At 44.9% G+C, this 17,288-nt stretch overlaps 2 protein-coding genes across 2 annotated transcripts; both read right to left on the reverse strand.

Annotated features, from left to right (window-relative positions):
* Nucleotides 1-1,549: 1,549 nt before the first annotated feature.
* LOC4352467 (uncharacterized) lies at nucleotides 1,550-4,212 on the reverse strand. The gene is made up of 2 exons (XM_015763954.3): nucleotides 3,654-4,212; nucleotides 1,550-3,225 (listed from the first exon to the last, which is right to left on the reverse strand). Exons 1-2 carry the CDS (start codon nucleotides 4,137-4,139, stop codon nucleotides 3,172-3,174), a joined length of 540 nt encoding a protein of 179 aa, XP_015619440.1. The 5' UTR covers nucleotides 4,140-4,212; the 3' UTR covers nucleotides 1,550-3,171.
* A 1,663-nt stretch (nucleotides 4,213-5,875) lies between these two features.
* Nucleotides 5,876-11,509, reverse strand: LOC107277104 (uncharacterized). Its single transcript, XM_015764082.3, has 3 exons — nucleotides 11,153-11,509; nucleotides 6,890-8,606; nucleotides 5,876-6,608 (listed from the first exon to the last, which is right to left on the reverse strand). The coding sequence occupies exons 1-3, from the start codon at nucleotides 11,383-11,385 to the stop codon at nucleotides 6,003-6,005; spliced, it is 2,556 nt and encodes an 851-aa protein (XP_015619568.3). The 5' UTR covers nucleotides 11,386-11,509; the 3' UTR covers nucleotides 5,876-6,002.
* Between the last annotated feature and the right edge of the window lie 5,779 nt (nucleotides 11,510-17,288).

Consider the following 17,288-nt stretch of genomic DNA (forward strand, 5'->3'; position numbering starts at 1 on the left):
CATGGAAGCCGCGACGCCATACGGGACGCAAAGGAATTGATTGAATCACTGTCCGAGGTTGCGAAAGAAATATCGGATACTGAGAACTTCATGGTTATCGCTGGCGGTAGCGACCCAAAGACCCTTGATTCTTTCGTGAAAGAAGCAGAGGACCAACTCCTGCGCAGAGTCGGCAGAGAGGATACACCTGAAATGGCAGTGGTAATTCAACATCCTAGCTCTGTCAACGGAGCCCAGGCAGAGTAAATCATATGCATCATTTATTCGAAAATAAAATCATGTTCAGCCTGTACTTTGTTAATCTGTACTCTAACAATCGTTGCAAAAGGAATTTTAGTATCCTTGAAGAGGTACCATTGGATGCCATCTATTTTGAGGTAGTTGTCACATCCAATGTTCATTTGCTAGGCATGATAGGCATTAGGCTGTAGACAGTGCCTATCGCTAGACATACGGCTAGTCATCGTCTTCTATTTTATGATATCTCCACTTCTCTTCCGGCGAGCAGGGGCACCGGTGTCATTGTTTAGGACAAAAAAATACGAAAATATCTCCCTCTATGTTTAGAGAGAAAATAAGTGCGGGCGTGCCAGTGTACCTAAGTACACAAAATAAAACAAAAGAGATATAGAAACACATGATCTTTATTAATTGAATTAACAACATACATTTTCCATGTATAATATAAAATGCGCGCGCCATTGCCTGTCGTTGGACAAATCTTGACATCAGCGATGTGGTCTTCTGATTCCCAGGGCCTCGAGAAGCTCCTGGTTAATTACCTCTGCAGGTTTAGGCCTGCAGAGAACCTCCGATTAAGCTGCTAGTGGTCGTCTCATTGTCTTTGCTTCGCATTCAACATGCATGGTTGTGATGGTGATGTAAATGTGGGTGCCGGCAGCGATCCACGGCCTCGTCGGTCCGTGCGCCGGTGTTGGTGACGTAGCCTTAGCGTCGGCTTCGCCCGCCCTCGTCGCTCCGCCTCATCAGTCTTGAGCGACGTGGTGGTGTAGATAGATTGATCTTCAGCATGCATGGAACTCGCGTAGCTTGGACGGTAGAGAAGTCACAGCAGCGACATCGGGATAGTATTAAAGGGAAGAAGAGTTGATGACATCAGTTGGTGTACGCGACAGCCGAATATACATGGCTGGGCACCTCCTGGCTAGGTGAGATCAAAGTGACGAAGAGTTGACAAAGACGGTTGGTGTAGATGGCAGCCGGAATAAACATGGCTGGGCACCTCCTGACCCATCATGCCCCTTATACGGCAGGGACTTGTAATGAAAATGTTGATGAAGAAGTCGGTGCAGACAACAGCCGGATAAACATGGCTTAGCACCTCCTTTAGATGATGGGTCTACTATTGATCCAGTTGATATGATAACGAGCCCGTAAAAGGGGCTCTATGAGGGCGCCGGTAACGACGGCGACCTTGGAAGAAGTAAATGCCTCGTCAGCGGAACCGTTGAGGGCATTTGTTGGTGTAGATTAAGCATGAATGGTTCCCTGGCATCACAGATGACACCATTCTTACTTTATGCTGATGTAGACTAGCGACGCTCCAATACACGGACAAGCGGCGACATCTCGATCCCAACGAAGAGGGAGGGAATCACGGACGGACAACATCGATCGTGATTAAGAGGAGAGAGCACAACAGACGGATGGCATCTCATCTTGGCGTGATGAAGTGAAAGCATTGTAGACAGATAGCGTCTCATCATGTGGTGTAGAGAGAGAGATGTCACGGATGGACGGCACGACAACTCCGGCTTGGCGAAGTGCAGGCGTCATGGAAGAACTTGATGACGATTCCGCCTAGACGAGGTGAAGTCTTCCCGAACGGACTTGATGATGGTGTGCGGGCACCAAGCAATGGCGCTCCGGCTTTCTCCTCGAACGGCATGGCGATGAGTGTGAGGAAAGTGGCAGGACCGTCGAAGATGATTGAGTAGACATTGACGGTGACTAAAGAGACCGCGACGAGTGTGAAGGCGTCGCCGGCCAGTGGAGTCTCAGTGAGACGTCCTCACACAATAGTGATCACAACAGGGGCATCTTTAGGGCTCGGCGTCGGTGCGATGATGCCGGCACAACGGCGGGCTTTGATGGGGTGGCACTCGGTGGACAGTGCTACCAGCAGCTTGATAGAACAGCGAGCGTCTGGGCGTCGCCGATACGGTGGACGAGATGATCTCCTGGTTGACGATGGCTCTGATCCATCAGGATGGCATGGGCGGCTCAGCGACTTGACGACGTCCGCGGATGCGGGTAGTTCAGCGACATTCCGGCAGTTCGAATGAGACTTCTGTCGGGCACGGCTCAGTAGTAACCATGCTTGCTCCGATGACATTCTGCGCGCTCCGGCGGGGTGGCATGATGTCGACCTCTTACAAATTAGCATGCCCGACGAGGTGGTTGATGTAGACGGCAGCCGGCCATTTAACCACAGCTCAGCATCGAATTGAAAAAGCTTGAAATCAACAGGATTTGTTTAGCCATCGCATTGACAACTTCTTATGCATGGCACTGAAGCATGGTGATGATGTGTCACCCTCCGGTTGGTCGGCCACGTTGCCACACCATGTATTTGCTGAATGGAGTTGACTCGGCATGCTGCTGCTTTGCTTCGGCTTGTGTTGCTGCCATGCGATGTGTGTACATGAGGCCGCCGATCGCCGATCTGATCTGTAGCCCGACGATATTTGTTGATGTAGATCGATAACCACCATCATCTGCACGCGGCGCCGCTGCCATCGTGAGGAAGATAGTATCGCCGTCGTGAGAACAGTAGCAGCGCCGAACATCGGCCGCGTCGGGGGAAAGGGCTGCGGCCATGATTTGATACGCTGTGCGTGGTGGAAGCAGGAGTCTTGGCAGTCGACGGTGGCTCCGGGCCTCCGGCGATCCTGGCGTGCCCCAGCAGAGCAGCGTCACGACGACTCCGACATGGTCAGTCCGCCGCGGTGAAACTTGCAGCCGACAAAGCGAGGACGCCCGACATCTCGGCATCTCGGCGACGCCGCAGTTTCAGGTGGATGCATCACCGGCGACTCGATTGGCGGTGTCGACTCCAGGGATAACCAGCATCTCGTCGACTCGGATGAGCGGTGGGCGGTGGCGCCGATACGATTACTTCCCGGGGAGCACGTACAGAGGATGCAACTACTACGGCAGCAACAGCACCCGCATATGTACATCTCCTACGCATGCATGCATGTTCTGCAACAAGAAAAGAAGGAACCAATCTAATTAGTTCTTTTGCCTTGAGCAGCCATTGATCTCTGCTTGCCGATGATCAGAGCGCCGCGTCTCCTGCCGGACGCCGGTGCTCCGGCCGAAGTCGCTCGCCGCCACCGTGGATGGGTTGATCGTCAATGGATAGATGTGTGTTGAGTGTTTTCGGGATGGATGTGTTATGTGTGTTGAGTGTTCTCGGGATGGAAGTGTGTTGATCTATCGATCTTGTTGATGCCAGGAGTTGATGGATGGATCCTCTCTTTTGCCGTGGTTCTACATCTGTGCCCCCTCGACTCCATGATCAATCTGTAAAAAAGAAAGAAAGAGAAGGCCTGGCGTGCTGGTGTAGATGACCGTGCACTGCCTCTCTCCTCTGTCATTCTGTCCAGCCGCCGGCCGGCGTGCTGTACCTTCTCATCAGGAAGAGGGATGGCTGGACGAATGTCGATCGCCTGGCGCCGTCTCTTGGGTGACCGCCTGTACCCTCGCCGAGCGTCGGATGCGCCGGCCGGCAGCCACCGGCTTCTCTCGTGCCGTCGTGTTCTTCCTCCCTCCGTGTTCTGCCTTCGGCGCAGCCGCCGCCAATGGATGGATTGATGGGAGTTGAATGACTGTCCATGCATATATGTGCTGAAAGCCTGAAATATACATGTAGAGAGAGAAAGAGATAAACAGAAGAACTGGACAATGTTAGATGAAATCGTCCTGGACGGCGTGGCGTCGATCTTGTCGCAGCCTTCGTCTCCGGGTAGATTGATCTTCCAGCATCGAGCGGCGCCCCCGGCGGGCCACACTTTTGGTGTGCCATGCTGCGCCGCCTTCGGCCGGCCGGCCGCGCACACGTTGGCGTGCCCTTCCGCCGAGGCCCTGTGTTTTCTCTTGCGTGTGTTCTTCATATATGTGTAGATGGATCTCCTTCTTCTCTGTTGTAGTTCTCCATCTCTGCCCCCCCCCCTTATGGCTGACGAGCTGTGCCTTTTATAGGCGGTAGCCGCGTACGCGAGACCCGGCGCCGCCAGCGTGTATACGACTGCGTGATCCGATATCTCCGCACAGTCGCGCGCGATGGATATATACTATCCGGCAGTTTGTTTGGATGGATAGAGCTTGACCGTGCTTATCTTCTGATCTGTTTGTTGCTTCGATCAACTTGTAGATGAGGGCGGCTATGCGCATGCATGTATTAGCTAGACTGGGCTGCCATTCTTGTTGGTTTGCCGGTCTGCTGGGCCATCGACGGAGCTCTCGACCACACGCGTGCATGTGTGAGACTTTAATTAATTTGTTGGCTTGCTCTCTATAGCTCAGTGCGTGCACACACATATATGCTTATATGTATAGCCGAGCACACATGCATACGTATTCAGGCTATGTGAATCAGTACGTCATAGTACATGCATGCATTTGCATGGCCCATGCACGAATCAATATTTAATGAACTGGCTTAGCACATTGGCATTGCTAGCTAAACTGGTTCCTGAAAATGCCCATCAATATGCAATATATATGTGGTTATATATTTTGAAAGTATGTACAAAATCCGGTCAAACAGTCATCAACCTGTTGACCAGTGCGAGCTCGAACTTAACAATAACAATACATCATACATGCTAGTACTTGATTGTTTTCGGTCCAAATTTTCGAATCGAAATTTCCAGAATTTCCGAAATTTTGGGTCTTTCTATGGGACGGACAGCGCATGGCGGTGTGGTAGCCGGACTGCTGGAGCCGAGGTGGAGCGATTGGCTACGGCATTCTCCGCCAGGGATAAAGCTATGCTGCCAGAGGAGCAAGAGCGACGTGATCCTGATCGGCGTACCGTAGTTCCAGATCCGTAAAAAGGGGAGTGGTCGGATCTAGCTGGAGCCCGGGCGATCACCATCACCTCCCTCGATCGCCCTTCCTCACCGGCGCTGGAGAGAGGGGGCGGGCAGCGGCCGGCCTCAAACCGCCAAAGAAGAAGCGACAATGTGAACGTGGCCTCAGAACGACGCCTTGGGTCTCCCTGTTGGAGTGTATAAAAGTGAATTGCCCGTCTTTCCTTATCAGCTTAGGTTTTAGGTGCAACTGGTTAGTGCATGCAACTTAATATGGTATCAGAACCAGAGGTTTTGAGTTCGAATCCTGGCGGCCGTCGCGCCGCATGAAACTACCACATCGCCGTCGCCCCACCTCCTCCAAGTAGAGCTCCGCCCGTGGCCTGCGAGAACGGTGCCCCATACCGTGCTCGACCTACAGGCTACAGATCAAATCCTCCGCGAATCTTCGCCGGTGCAGCGCTCCACCCATCACCTACCGCCTAGGCTCGTCGCCGGCACCTTATTGCCGTCACCACTCACCAGGTCATGTGACGTGGAACCGTGCCATGGGACATTGGGACCCGGTTGTTGGATTTCTTACTAGCAGAACAGAAGTTTTTCGTGGAATCCTTTTTCTTTTCTTTTCTTTTCTTTTTTGTAAATCACTCAAATCTTTCGTGGGAGTACTGGTTTTTCCACCTCTATTCCGCACATTGTGTCATCGTTGTGCATGCCTTTCTAGCTTTTGGGGTAAAAGGTGACTAACCTATTTCTGTTTTTTTTTTTGTTGATGAAAAGGCAATTTGATTTCTTTAATTCCCTTTCATTTATACAACAGTACTGGAAAATACTAACAGAGTTTACACGACTGGTTTGTTATCATCCAACACAAATCTTCTCAAAATGCAGATAATGATATATCAGCAAGGCAAGAAGCTAATTAACCCTCTGCTCATACGCCTACGCCATTGGGTTTACCTCTACAGAGCCACGGAGGTAGATTATGCCTTCCTTCTGTCCATCCACAATCTCCTGCGCTTCAATAAAAAGGGAGACGAGAGTCTTCAACGGAGGTTTTGCGCCATTGTTGCTATCGGCTAAGCTCAGGACGCCATCTACGCCGTACATCTGAATGGAAACTTCGGACAGATAGCCCATCAACTCCTTCAGGTTTTCCTCTTCTTTGGCGTAGCTGCTGCTCCTTAGTCTTAACATCGATATGAACATCATAAAAATTAGCTTCACAATTCTCAGCCAGTGAGCCGTGAGTTCATAGTTTGGCAAGATGTAGATGCATACCATCTCCTTTAGCTTCCCAATGGGAGTAAAGGTAGCATCTCCAGGGAAAACCACATCAACCAGTTGGACCAAATCTTGATCTTGGCTTACATCAAATACTGTTGTAATTAAATATAGGAAAGCCTCCAGCAATTTGCTGTCTACACGGAGCCAATTGTCTCCATCTTGGACTTCAATACTTACGCTACCGGGTGGTGAAAACATAGCTTTATCTGCTTTTGTTCCCGCCGTTTGGATGTCTCCACACCCAAACATTTCTCCAAGCACCTGAAATAATAAATTTGTACAGAAGTTTAATTTGACAGACTATATAGGTGCGTGGCTAGGAATTGAGATAAGAGTTCAGATCACACTATATATGTGCTCCCTTCGTTCCAAAATATAAGAACCTAGTATCAGATATGATATTTTATAGTACTACGAATCTGCACAAACAACTTATCTAGATTAGTAGTAATAGGAAATATCTAATCCAGTCCTAGGTTCTTATATTTTGGGACGGAGAGAGTATTACCAATGGTTCACTATTTGATACAAGGATTAATTACCTTTGGCATCACATCCTTGATGACTTTGTTCAATTCACCGAGGTACTCGTCGTCATAGGTGTAGTGGTTATATAGGTGAGCTAGGATTTCCGCTGCACTTATTCTGCTCTCGTTTTCTTTAGAGTGTAGAAGCATGTCTTTGAGCACACCAACGACATTGCCGTCTGCCTGGAGGATGACCACGGCAATGCTTTGGCTTTCGACGCAGAGCATCGCCAATGCTTGAGCAGCCGATTTTCTGACAGACATATCCTTGTTATCATCGGTGAAGATGCACAGCATATACTTGGCTAATTCTTCTCTGCTTGCCACGCTCGTACTCATAGATAAAGATTTATCAAAGGCTAGCTGGCTGAGGATCTTGATGGCCATGATTTGCAGCAGTGGCTTGCATTTGCTACACTTGGGAATGCTGTCCATGGTGGTGACAGCCTCCTTGTTGCCAGAGATCTCACGGCGGAGCCTGACGCCGGTCACTCCGGGAGCAACGACGAGAAGTGCCACCAGTTGCATCGACTCCTCTACAACCGAGTGCCACACCTCGTGGTCGATGCGGTGGAGCAGGTCGGAGCTCATGGGCGCCATGATCCTTGAGAGGAGACCTTCAGTGTCGCAGATGACTCTACAATTGTCACTGTGAGCAGCGAGGATCCGGAGGATTTTCAGGCCCCAGTGAAGCATCTCCATACACTGGTCAAGCTTCAGGGTGTCCTTGAACTGCTCCAGCTGTGGACCTGTGGTCGATAGCTCGAGCATGTCTGATATGCATTCGATGCCTCCTGGCAGCTTCTTGAGGTGGATGTCGACAGCGAAGTATTCGACTATCCTCGCTGCACTCTTTGTCATATTGTTCTGAGTTGGGCTGCACCTGGTCGCAGCCTCTAGGAGCTTGACGAGTATGTGGGAAGAAGACGCGGATCCGGTGAGCAGCTGCCTCATCAGCGCATGGTGTCCCTGCAACTGGCTTTGCACGAGAGAGTCGATAATCCTCACGCCATTGATGAAATTGTCAGTGTCGATCGACGAAGATTCTATCAGTCCAATGGCATGTGTGACCATGTTCCTTCCTCTGACGAACGACGGGTCCTTCATGCATCCAGCCATGGTTTCGACCGCGTACTCACGAACAGGTGATTTTGCCCCATAATTGAGATTGTACTTGTCGGCCACTTTCCTCTCCATCTTCCTTCCCGTTGTGATGAAGGTCATGCCGTAGAAGTAAAGCACGCCCTGGGCAAGAGCCATCAGGTAGAGGACGCGCAACGCCGGCTTCTGCAGGTTGGCGCCGCCATCGGCGGCGGCGTTGGCCATGCCGAAGCCCAAGTCACGCCGTGTGAGGCGGAACAGCGAGATCGCGGTGGAGATGTACATGCCCAACGTGTAGACAAACACCAGAGGGACAACAATGGTGGTGAACACAAGGAGCCGAAACAACTGCAACGTAGCATACGCTACGATGGGCCCATGGTCAAGTATATAGTGTTTCAACCACTCGGCCACAATCTTGGCCGGAGTCTTGGCCGGAGTCTCGGCCGGAGTCTCTGCCGGATCAGTCTCTATCTTGCGAAGTGAAGAATATGCAAGAGTATCTGCCGTAATCTCGGCCTTTTGCTCGGTCGAAGTTGGAGGCGACTTGGGTGTGCTAAATGCTGTAGCGAGTAAGCGGGTGACTCCAGAAAACCCCTCTATAACTCCACCAGTAATGGCACCGGATGCCCTGTTGTTAATTTATATTTGATCTCAGCTCATAAGTTTTCTCGAGAGAGGGTCAACGGATAAACATAAACTACATTAGGCGATTTTCATATGCAATTTTGCACGAAATTCATTTTGCATGTAGAATAGGATTCGAGTTGCATCTCGACCCAGTGATTAGCCTGTCCTCACCAGATCTGATGGCTGCGAAGATTTCACTGTCACGCCATTTCTCCATGACAGGGAGGTGGCATCAACTCCATCTGTCCTAAAATAAATCCAATATTGGATTTATATGTGTGACCACCTTCATTTTTAGGATTAGATTTATTTTAGAACAAAGGGAGTAGAGACGACAAGAGGGTAGATCTGGTCACCAAGTCACATCTTGCCGACAAAGACAGGTTGACGGTTGAATTTTGATTTGGCTGGACTTTTCACTTTTTGGTTCTTTTTGAAAACTTATTTAATTTGTAAATAAATCCCTAAAAAAGCTTATTCTGGGAATGGATGCTTTTCGCCGAGTCAACATCGTCATTGTATTGGTCCAAGATAACAGAGCCAATAGCATTGATAACGTCCCCCTAACCTCCTCGTGAAAGGTAGGTGGTCACTTATATGAAGGGGGCTAATTAAGTAAGGGGGGCGACGCCATTGTTTTTGGCGCCGATGACATATTTGTACATATTTTTTTATTATAAATAGGTCCCTTTTTAATTATAAATAGGTCATTTTTCAAATTGTTTTACAAGTAGGTCCTCGACGTCAATAACATTGACATTGTCCCTTTTCTACAAGTGACTTAGCTTTCGCGGCAAGCCTATAGAGATGACGTCAATGTCATTGGCACCGTCATGTTGTTAGACTAAGGTGCTGAAACGTTGACGTTGCAAAAGGATTCATTTCCGAAATAAGTTTTTAGGGTCTATTTGTAAAATAAATTTTTAAAATCTATTATATTATTAAAGGAATAGAAAAAGGAGCCTCCACGTTCGCTCTCATGGCCTAGAAATTCTCACATTAATCGGAGAAAAAGAAAAAGCAGAGTCCATATAGAAATACAATTTAGAAATAGCTGAAATTCGGAATTAAAAAATAAGAAATATTAGAAGAGGAGACTATAGTCCATATAGAAATACCTATAGGAAATAACTGAAATTCGGAATTAAAAATAAGGAATATTAGAAGTAGAGTATAGAGTCCATATAGAAATACAATTAGGAAATAATAGAAATTCGGAATTAAAAAATAAGGAATATTAGAAGTAGAGTATATAGTCCATATAGAAATACAATTAAGAAAAAAATAGAAATTCAGAATTAAAAATAAGGAATATTAGAAGTAGAGTATAGAGCCTATATAGAAATACAATTAAGAAAAATTAGAAATTCGGAAATAAAAAATAAGGAATATTAGAAGTAGAGTATAGAGTCCATATAGGAATTTAAAACTAAAATTCAGAATAAACATAATGAAATTAAAAGTAGTGTTTAGAGTCCGTACAAAAATACAATTTACAAATAACTAAAATTCAAAATTAAGAAAAATATGGGAAGAAGAGTTTAAAGTCAATATAGGAATAAAATTTAGTAGTAACTGAAATTTGAAATTAAAAATTAAAGAATATTGAAAGATGAGTTTAGAGTCCACATAGAAATACAATTAGAAATATTAAAAATTCAGAATTAAAAAAATATATTAAAAGACGAGTCTAGAGTCCATATAGGAATATATATAATTTACAAATAACTATAATTTGATATTAAAAATAATTAATAACTAACACGTATATAAAATACAATATGAATATTACACATTAGTAGTTTCGTAAAGTTATTGCAAAATTTAAAATTATGTTGTCATTTTGATATATTTGAATAATACAATTCCCACGTTCACTATCACCATCTAAAAATTCCCACGTTAACTGATAAAAAGAAAAAAAAGTCCACGTAGATATACAATTTATATCTAAAATTCAGAATAGAAAATAAAAAAGAGTTCATGTAAAAATACATTTTAGAAAGAACTACAATTTGTATAAAAATTTAAAAATAATTAATATTGAGAGAAGAGTTCATGTAGAAATACAATTCTGAAATATCTAAACTTCGGATTAAAATTAAATGGTATTAAGAGAAAGAGTCCACATAAAAATATAATTTAGGAACATGTAAAATTCGCATTAAAAAATAAATATCTGATAAGCAAAGATTCATGAAGGAGTTCAGTTTGGAAATATTTTAAATTAGGATGAAAAATAAATAATATTATGAGAAAAAAAGTGTAGTTTCTAAGAAATGCCATTACAAATATCTTCAACACAGGGTAAAGTGAAATATTATTAAGTAAATATTTGGTGTAAAAATACAATTTAAAATATATGAAATTCAGATTAAGATGTGAAAGTATGTACGCTATTATGTGAGAAAAATATTATAATGATGATATCCTTGTAATCTGTTGGGGACAAAGGAAGTAAGTAAACATATTGTAGAGGCCGGCGGCCACCAAGCTAATAAGCAAGTAAACAACAAAAATATTCATAAGAGGTACAGGGGGACTAACTCTTTTGTCTGGCAGAGGGTAATCATCGTGAGACACCAAAAGTCCTTCTTGTCGAGCAGGGAGACGAAGCCACCAAGCAGGACAACGGTAGACCAGGTGAAAATCAGGACGCCGAGCCCAGCCACGACCCTCGACAAGTATTCTTTGAACACAGCATGGCTGTTGATATACCGCACTTCAGGCCATTCTTCGGAATTTTGATTTACTTCACCGGCCATTCTTGCCCTGAACATAAAGCTCCAAAACCTAACACATAATAGCAACCTCTAGCTAGCTAGCCAGGCCCTTAAGTACTCAGCTAACGCTGCTTCAGGGTATAACTGACGACATATGATTGTTTACACCAAGAACTAACCATATTAGATCTTGACCAAATTACACCAATTAATCTATCCTAGGTCGCTATTAAATAGACTTAGCCAGGCCTTTTAGTCATGTGTATTAAGGTGGTCGATTTAGATCGCCACTTGAAATCGTCGTCGTTTGTACTAATGGAGCATGCATCTTTCAGACTACTTGAATTTTTCTTGACGATCGAGTTGACAAGGCTTTGTTAACATCTCTGTACGTGAATCATGTGTTGGACTCTCTGGCATGCATGGTATAGTATGCCCATATGCTCTGACAAAATGCATGTGCTGCTTCTGTAAGCTACTTCCTCTATCCCAAAATGTAAGCATTTTTGAGGTTAGCACGGGTATTAAGAAAGTAGGTGAGAATAATTGAAGAAGGTGTGTGATTGGTTGAAAAGAGAAAGTAGGTGAAAAAGAATGGTTGTGATTGGTTGAGAGGAGAAGGTAGGTAAAAAAATAGCTTTATTTTGGGATAAAGTATTGTGCTAGAAATAGCTATATTTTAGGACGGAGGTAGTAAGCTATAGGTTAATTGATTTGGAATAAACTTGTTTATGTTCATGTGGAGGCGAGAGGCCTGAGCCCTGCCAATTTAAAAATGTACGATGATGTTGCTCAAAGGGCACGTGTGGGACGATAAACGGCGAACATCGCTGCCTCTGGCACTGTCGATCAGTTGGAGAAGAGGAAGAACCATTTGTTGTCGAAGATGAATCACAAGGAAACACATACTAATCTAGAATGAAAACATGCTATAGAGCAGGTACAATAGCAGGCTATAAGCCAGCTGCAAACATATTTTAAGAAGATAAATTAGGAGAGAGAAGAGCAGTGGGCTACAGATTTGTAGCCAGCTGTAGCACGGACTCCAAGACGCAGTGTGTCTATGACAGGTGGGACTAGATATTAATAGTGTAGTATGTAACTATTGTATGAATGAACTACTAGATTGGCTATGGATGAATTGGAGCTAGTAGTTGGCTATACTATTGAACTTGCTCTAAGGGGTGGTCTAAAATTTGTAAAAGTATATAGCCCAACATACAGTTTACTTTAAAAAAATCTTCTCGAAACGGGAAATAATCTCGCATGCATGATAATTCCATTCCAATAATTATCTCCAATGTCCTACAACAAATAGCCATAAAATTGTTTTTATGATACTCGCTCCGTTTTATAATGTAAGACTTTCCAGCATTGCCCATATTCATATAGACATCTATATGAATATGGGCAATGCTGAAAAGTCTTATATTATGAAATGGAGGAAGTATCTTTCCGCATGTACGAACTCTTAGTGTCCTCTAGAAAAAAAATGCCTTGTACTATTTCTTAATAGAGCTCTACCAGGATGTTCTAGAACGCCTTAAAAAGAAAGCTAGCTAAAAATTGCACAGCGTTGCTCAAGTCGCACCCATGTTATAATATAGACAATATTGTTGCTGATCAACGTTTCTTCAATACGCCAGAGGAGCATCACGTGTGAGTAATGTACAAATGTAAACGTGAGTTCAATGTAAGTGAGAATGTGAGAATAACATACAAAACCACGCCAACGAAATCTGAAAGTAAACCGTACCATGTTGTTGATACATGAGTGCAGGGGCGGATCCAACGTGGGTGCAGGGGGACTCAAGTCCCCCCTACACCCACAAAACCCATGGATACCCCCCTAAGCCCCCCCTTCAATTTTTTCATCATAGTTGATAAGATAGGAGATGCTAAAGGTCTCATAATAGCATTTTAGTATAGTTTAATACTGAGATTATGTGTTTATATCGGTGTATTCGGTATGTTGAGTCCCCCCAACTTTTTATTTCTGGATCCGCCCCTGCATGAGTGATGATAAACTAAGAGCGCATGTGAGCACTGACCAACCTAACTGTAACGGCTCAAGGTAACATGTGACATTTCTTCCAAACAATTATCGCATCCAAACTTCCAACACATATACAAGAGGGAACGAATATGTTGCCATGCTCCTGGTGGTCATCCACCCCTTACAGACCGATCCATTGCCAGCTCCACCATCATCAACATCAATAATTGTTGTCTCACCGTGTTTCATCCAACATGTATAGTTCTTCAAAAAACCTCTTCTTATCAGATGAGCATGTGTTTCACACTAACTGATTTATATATCCCTGTAACAGCTATAGGTTTCAAGCCGTTACATACTGGGCCTTAAATGATGGCTCAAGAGTGTTTTGCCTATCTGTAACGGCCGTCTATGCCACCCATTATAGATGCGGGAGTCTGTAACGATTCTGTTTGGTCCGTCACAGATAAGAGTATTTGTGTGCTAGTGGCAAGTGCAATTTGAGCAACCTCGTGTATTTGTATAGTATATTTGCAGCAATGGCAACGGCAGCAGCGGCGGCGTGTTTTCCAGTGAACCTCCAAAACAGAGCACTTCTTCCAGTTTTCCACGAATTATCAAGATTTGTCCTAATAATGGCAAAGTGATGGTTCTATACAAATCATTTTATAGAAAATTTGTCTCAGTGCACCTGAACTTGTTTCAAGGTTGACTAATTTGTTTTAGGGGTGCAAGCGGGCTAACCCGCGAGTTTACTTATAGGTCAAATAAATAATAATTCATGGGTTTTCGTGTCGTGGCGCGGCTTGCAACATCTAAATATACAAGTGGATCGATTCATAAATCCATTTATAAGTTAAATTAATAGTTAACCCGCAAGTCAAACCTACGGGTTACGCATTACTTTTGCCTATAAGAGGATTCGCGGACAAACCCACTTGCACCGTTAATTTGTTTTCCAGTAGCAAGCGATGGCTTGCACTGCTAATCCCAGAGCTAAAACATGGACGATCATGCACTCCCTTCGAGCCAGCAGCACCTGCAACCTTCAGAGGGCTCAGATGCCATTCATCAAATAACGGTAAGAAACGCATTGTTGCTCTTCCAATTTTGTTTCACCAATTCTTTCCTGCAAAATGAAACAGATGAAAGAAATGGCTATTGTTTGCTCCATCACGAGAGATAAAAAGGGAAGCAGAAGCAGATCATAGAGGCAGGTTTTCACCACCAGGAACAGTCGTCGTTGAAGTCCAAGACGATGGCAATCGCTGGAGCACCTCCAACTACATCTCATCAGCCAAAGAGTGGGCAGTATATGGACATGGATCTACTGGCAGCTTTGTTTTCCCTTACTGCAACGATATTTGAGGTCAGTCAAGTTCAAGATTTGGTCCAACTGGTTGATGCTATTGCCCCTGTAGATGCTGCCTTTACCTTTGCTGGGAAGCTCATTGAGATGGTAAAAAGGAAGATCATAGAAAGAATCGATTTTCTTGTGGATGAATGGTCGAGAATTTTGAAGCCTACCACTAAGATGGTCATATCAATGGTGAGACATAGGAGCATCAGCTTCGTAAAAGAAGATGATGAAGACCTGGAGAGCTTGATAGATTATCTTATCTGCATAGTTATTCCACTGGCATGAACAAAATAGAGGGTGTCATGAGCTACCATGGAGCAAAGCAACCGTTCAAGACTCGTGCTTCCCTTGTTAAAGAAGCCCAGGAACTTTGGGACAAAAAGAAGGAAGATGCTAGCTCTGTCGAACGAAACCAGATCACCTAATCTGTATGTGAGTATATGACACGATTTGAAAAATTATAACACACATTCGATCTGAGAATTTTGCCAGAGCAGGGTGGATGACCGAAACCAGTAGATCACTCTGTTTTTGTGCCATTTTGCCTGATGTTAGATGTATCATATCTCTGGAGTTAAATTTATGTTTGATGAAAATAAATCAGTTAGTGTGAATTCTATATGTATATCAAACTTTTTTCTCTTCTATTGTGAGCATGGAAGCAGGAGGCGCAATGCCAAATAGTGAGCTAATACTTAACAAGCATTTTACTTTACCTAATACCCTCATGCATTGTCACGCCCCGAACTAGTCCCGACCGGAACTAGCCCGTGACGCTCCAAATTAACCTGTTAATCGATACCAGTCACAGGAAACAGTGCTGGTATCACAGGAAGACAGAATATCACAGCAACAGATGTCTCTTTATCATAGAGTAGGAGTACAGTCATGTTGGGCTGCAGACAGATCCCGAGCTCATAACTGCATTACAAAAGGGAAACGGAAGCCAAGACTTGGACCAAACATCACAGGCGCGACTTGGGAACTAGGCCGAAACCCTAAAACTCATCGTAGCCGGCTTGCTCCTGGAAGAACTCCTCGTCAGCGGGATCCGCTTCATCTTCTTCAGCAACTGGGGGGGGGATTATTTATATAGAGCAAGGGTGAGTACGGGAGTACTCAGCAAGCCATGGGAAATAAGTGTTTAATGCAGGCTTCAAGGAAAGGCTATTGTTTTTGCGATTGATTTTATTTAAACTCTTTTCAGAAACAACTAAGGGAGTGCTTCTCAAACGACACGGATGAGACAGTGCGTCTCGTCCGGTCGGAGTATGTGCAATGTATCAGTCTTTTGAATCGATCAAGGTTGGCACCCGGCCAACAGCTTTCAAACGGCCGCCCGGGCCTGGCTGATCCCATCAGCCGCAGATTTTCCAAACATCAAACCCATTCCACAACAGCAAATTTCACAAGGCAGTAGTCAAACAAAACTATGCTAGGAATCACCTCACATCCGCCCATGACCGTGGGCACGGCTGTTCGAACAGTTTTAATAACCTCTGCAGAGGGGGTACACTTTACCCACACGACATTACTAACCCGGATCATCCAGCCCGTACAGAACGGCCACGACTAGAGACCTTAAGGCTTTCATGACAAGGCATTTCGAAAGACGACACAGGTTCACCATATGCCAACGAGAGGGGTCCCAAACCAACACCAGATAGGTCCCAGACCTTACTGTGCCAGGAAGCCCAGGGGTCCTCCCCGACACCACCCCGGCGAATCCATATGTCTCTTAGCATCATGGCTCCCCCGATAAGCTAGTTACTCAGCCAGGGGTGTCCCATTCCACCCATGTGGTCGTACTTGTCTTATGTTCGGATGAAATTCCAAGGAAACGGTCCTTATGTGCAAGAGCGGGAAACCGTACACCCGGTACGTTCCCCGGTCCGCGGTTTTGGAAATTCATTTAGTTCGCAAGCACCGACCCAGGTGTCGGGTTTTCCAAGTCTTTTGTAAAACCCAAGTTTTACCAAAGATGTTTCTCAGATTTTAAGTTTGAAGGCGACTGTCGATACCCGTGCAGAGTGCACGATTACCGAGGCACAACTAGGTGGGTACAAGGGAACATGGTATAACAATTACAATGGAAGGGTCAAATGCAACAAATTAGGTAGGTCCGCCAATCTGCCTTGCAGACGGGACAAGCAGATTAAGTGCGATCCTATCAATGCATAATATTTTTCAAGCAACATAAGTAAGTTCAAATATAGGCTCAAGATGTTCAAAGGTGGCTTGCCTCGCTCGAGATCTTGAGCTTGATCCTCGAAATCCTCGCACTGCGGGTCTTCGGGCTCCGAAACTACACGCGAAACGGGACAACTCAGCAAACGGCGAAAATAAAGCCCTATTATTGACCTCTAAGCGTGCCATTAGATAGATCTCGAGATTTGAGGAATTTTGGAAGTTGAACGGAGTCAAACGGACTTACGGTTGGGAAGATATTGAATTTCTAAGATTATTGGATTTTTGGTCTAAAGGAAAAGGATTTATTTAAATCCTTTTTGAAAAAGAAAAGAAAAGAAAAGAAAGAGGGAGGGAAATTAGACTTCCCTCGGACGGCTAGGGCGCGGCCCGAGAGAATGGGGCAGCTCGGCCGAG

This window comes from Oryza sativa, chromosome 12 (genome assembly GCF_034140825.1).
Source record: "Oryza sativa Japonica Group chromosome 12, ASM3414082v1".
NCBI lineage: Eukaryota > Viridiplantae > Streptophyta > Magnoliopsida > Poales > Poaceae > Oryza > Oryza sativa.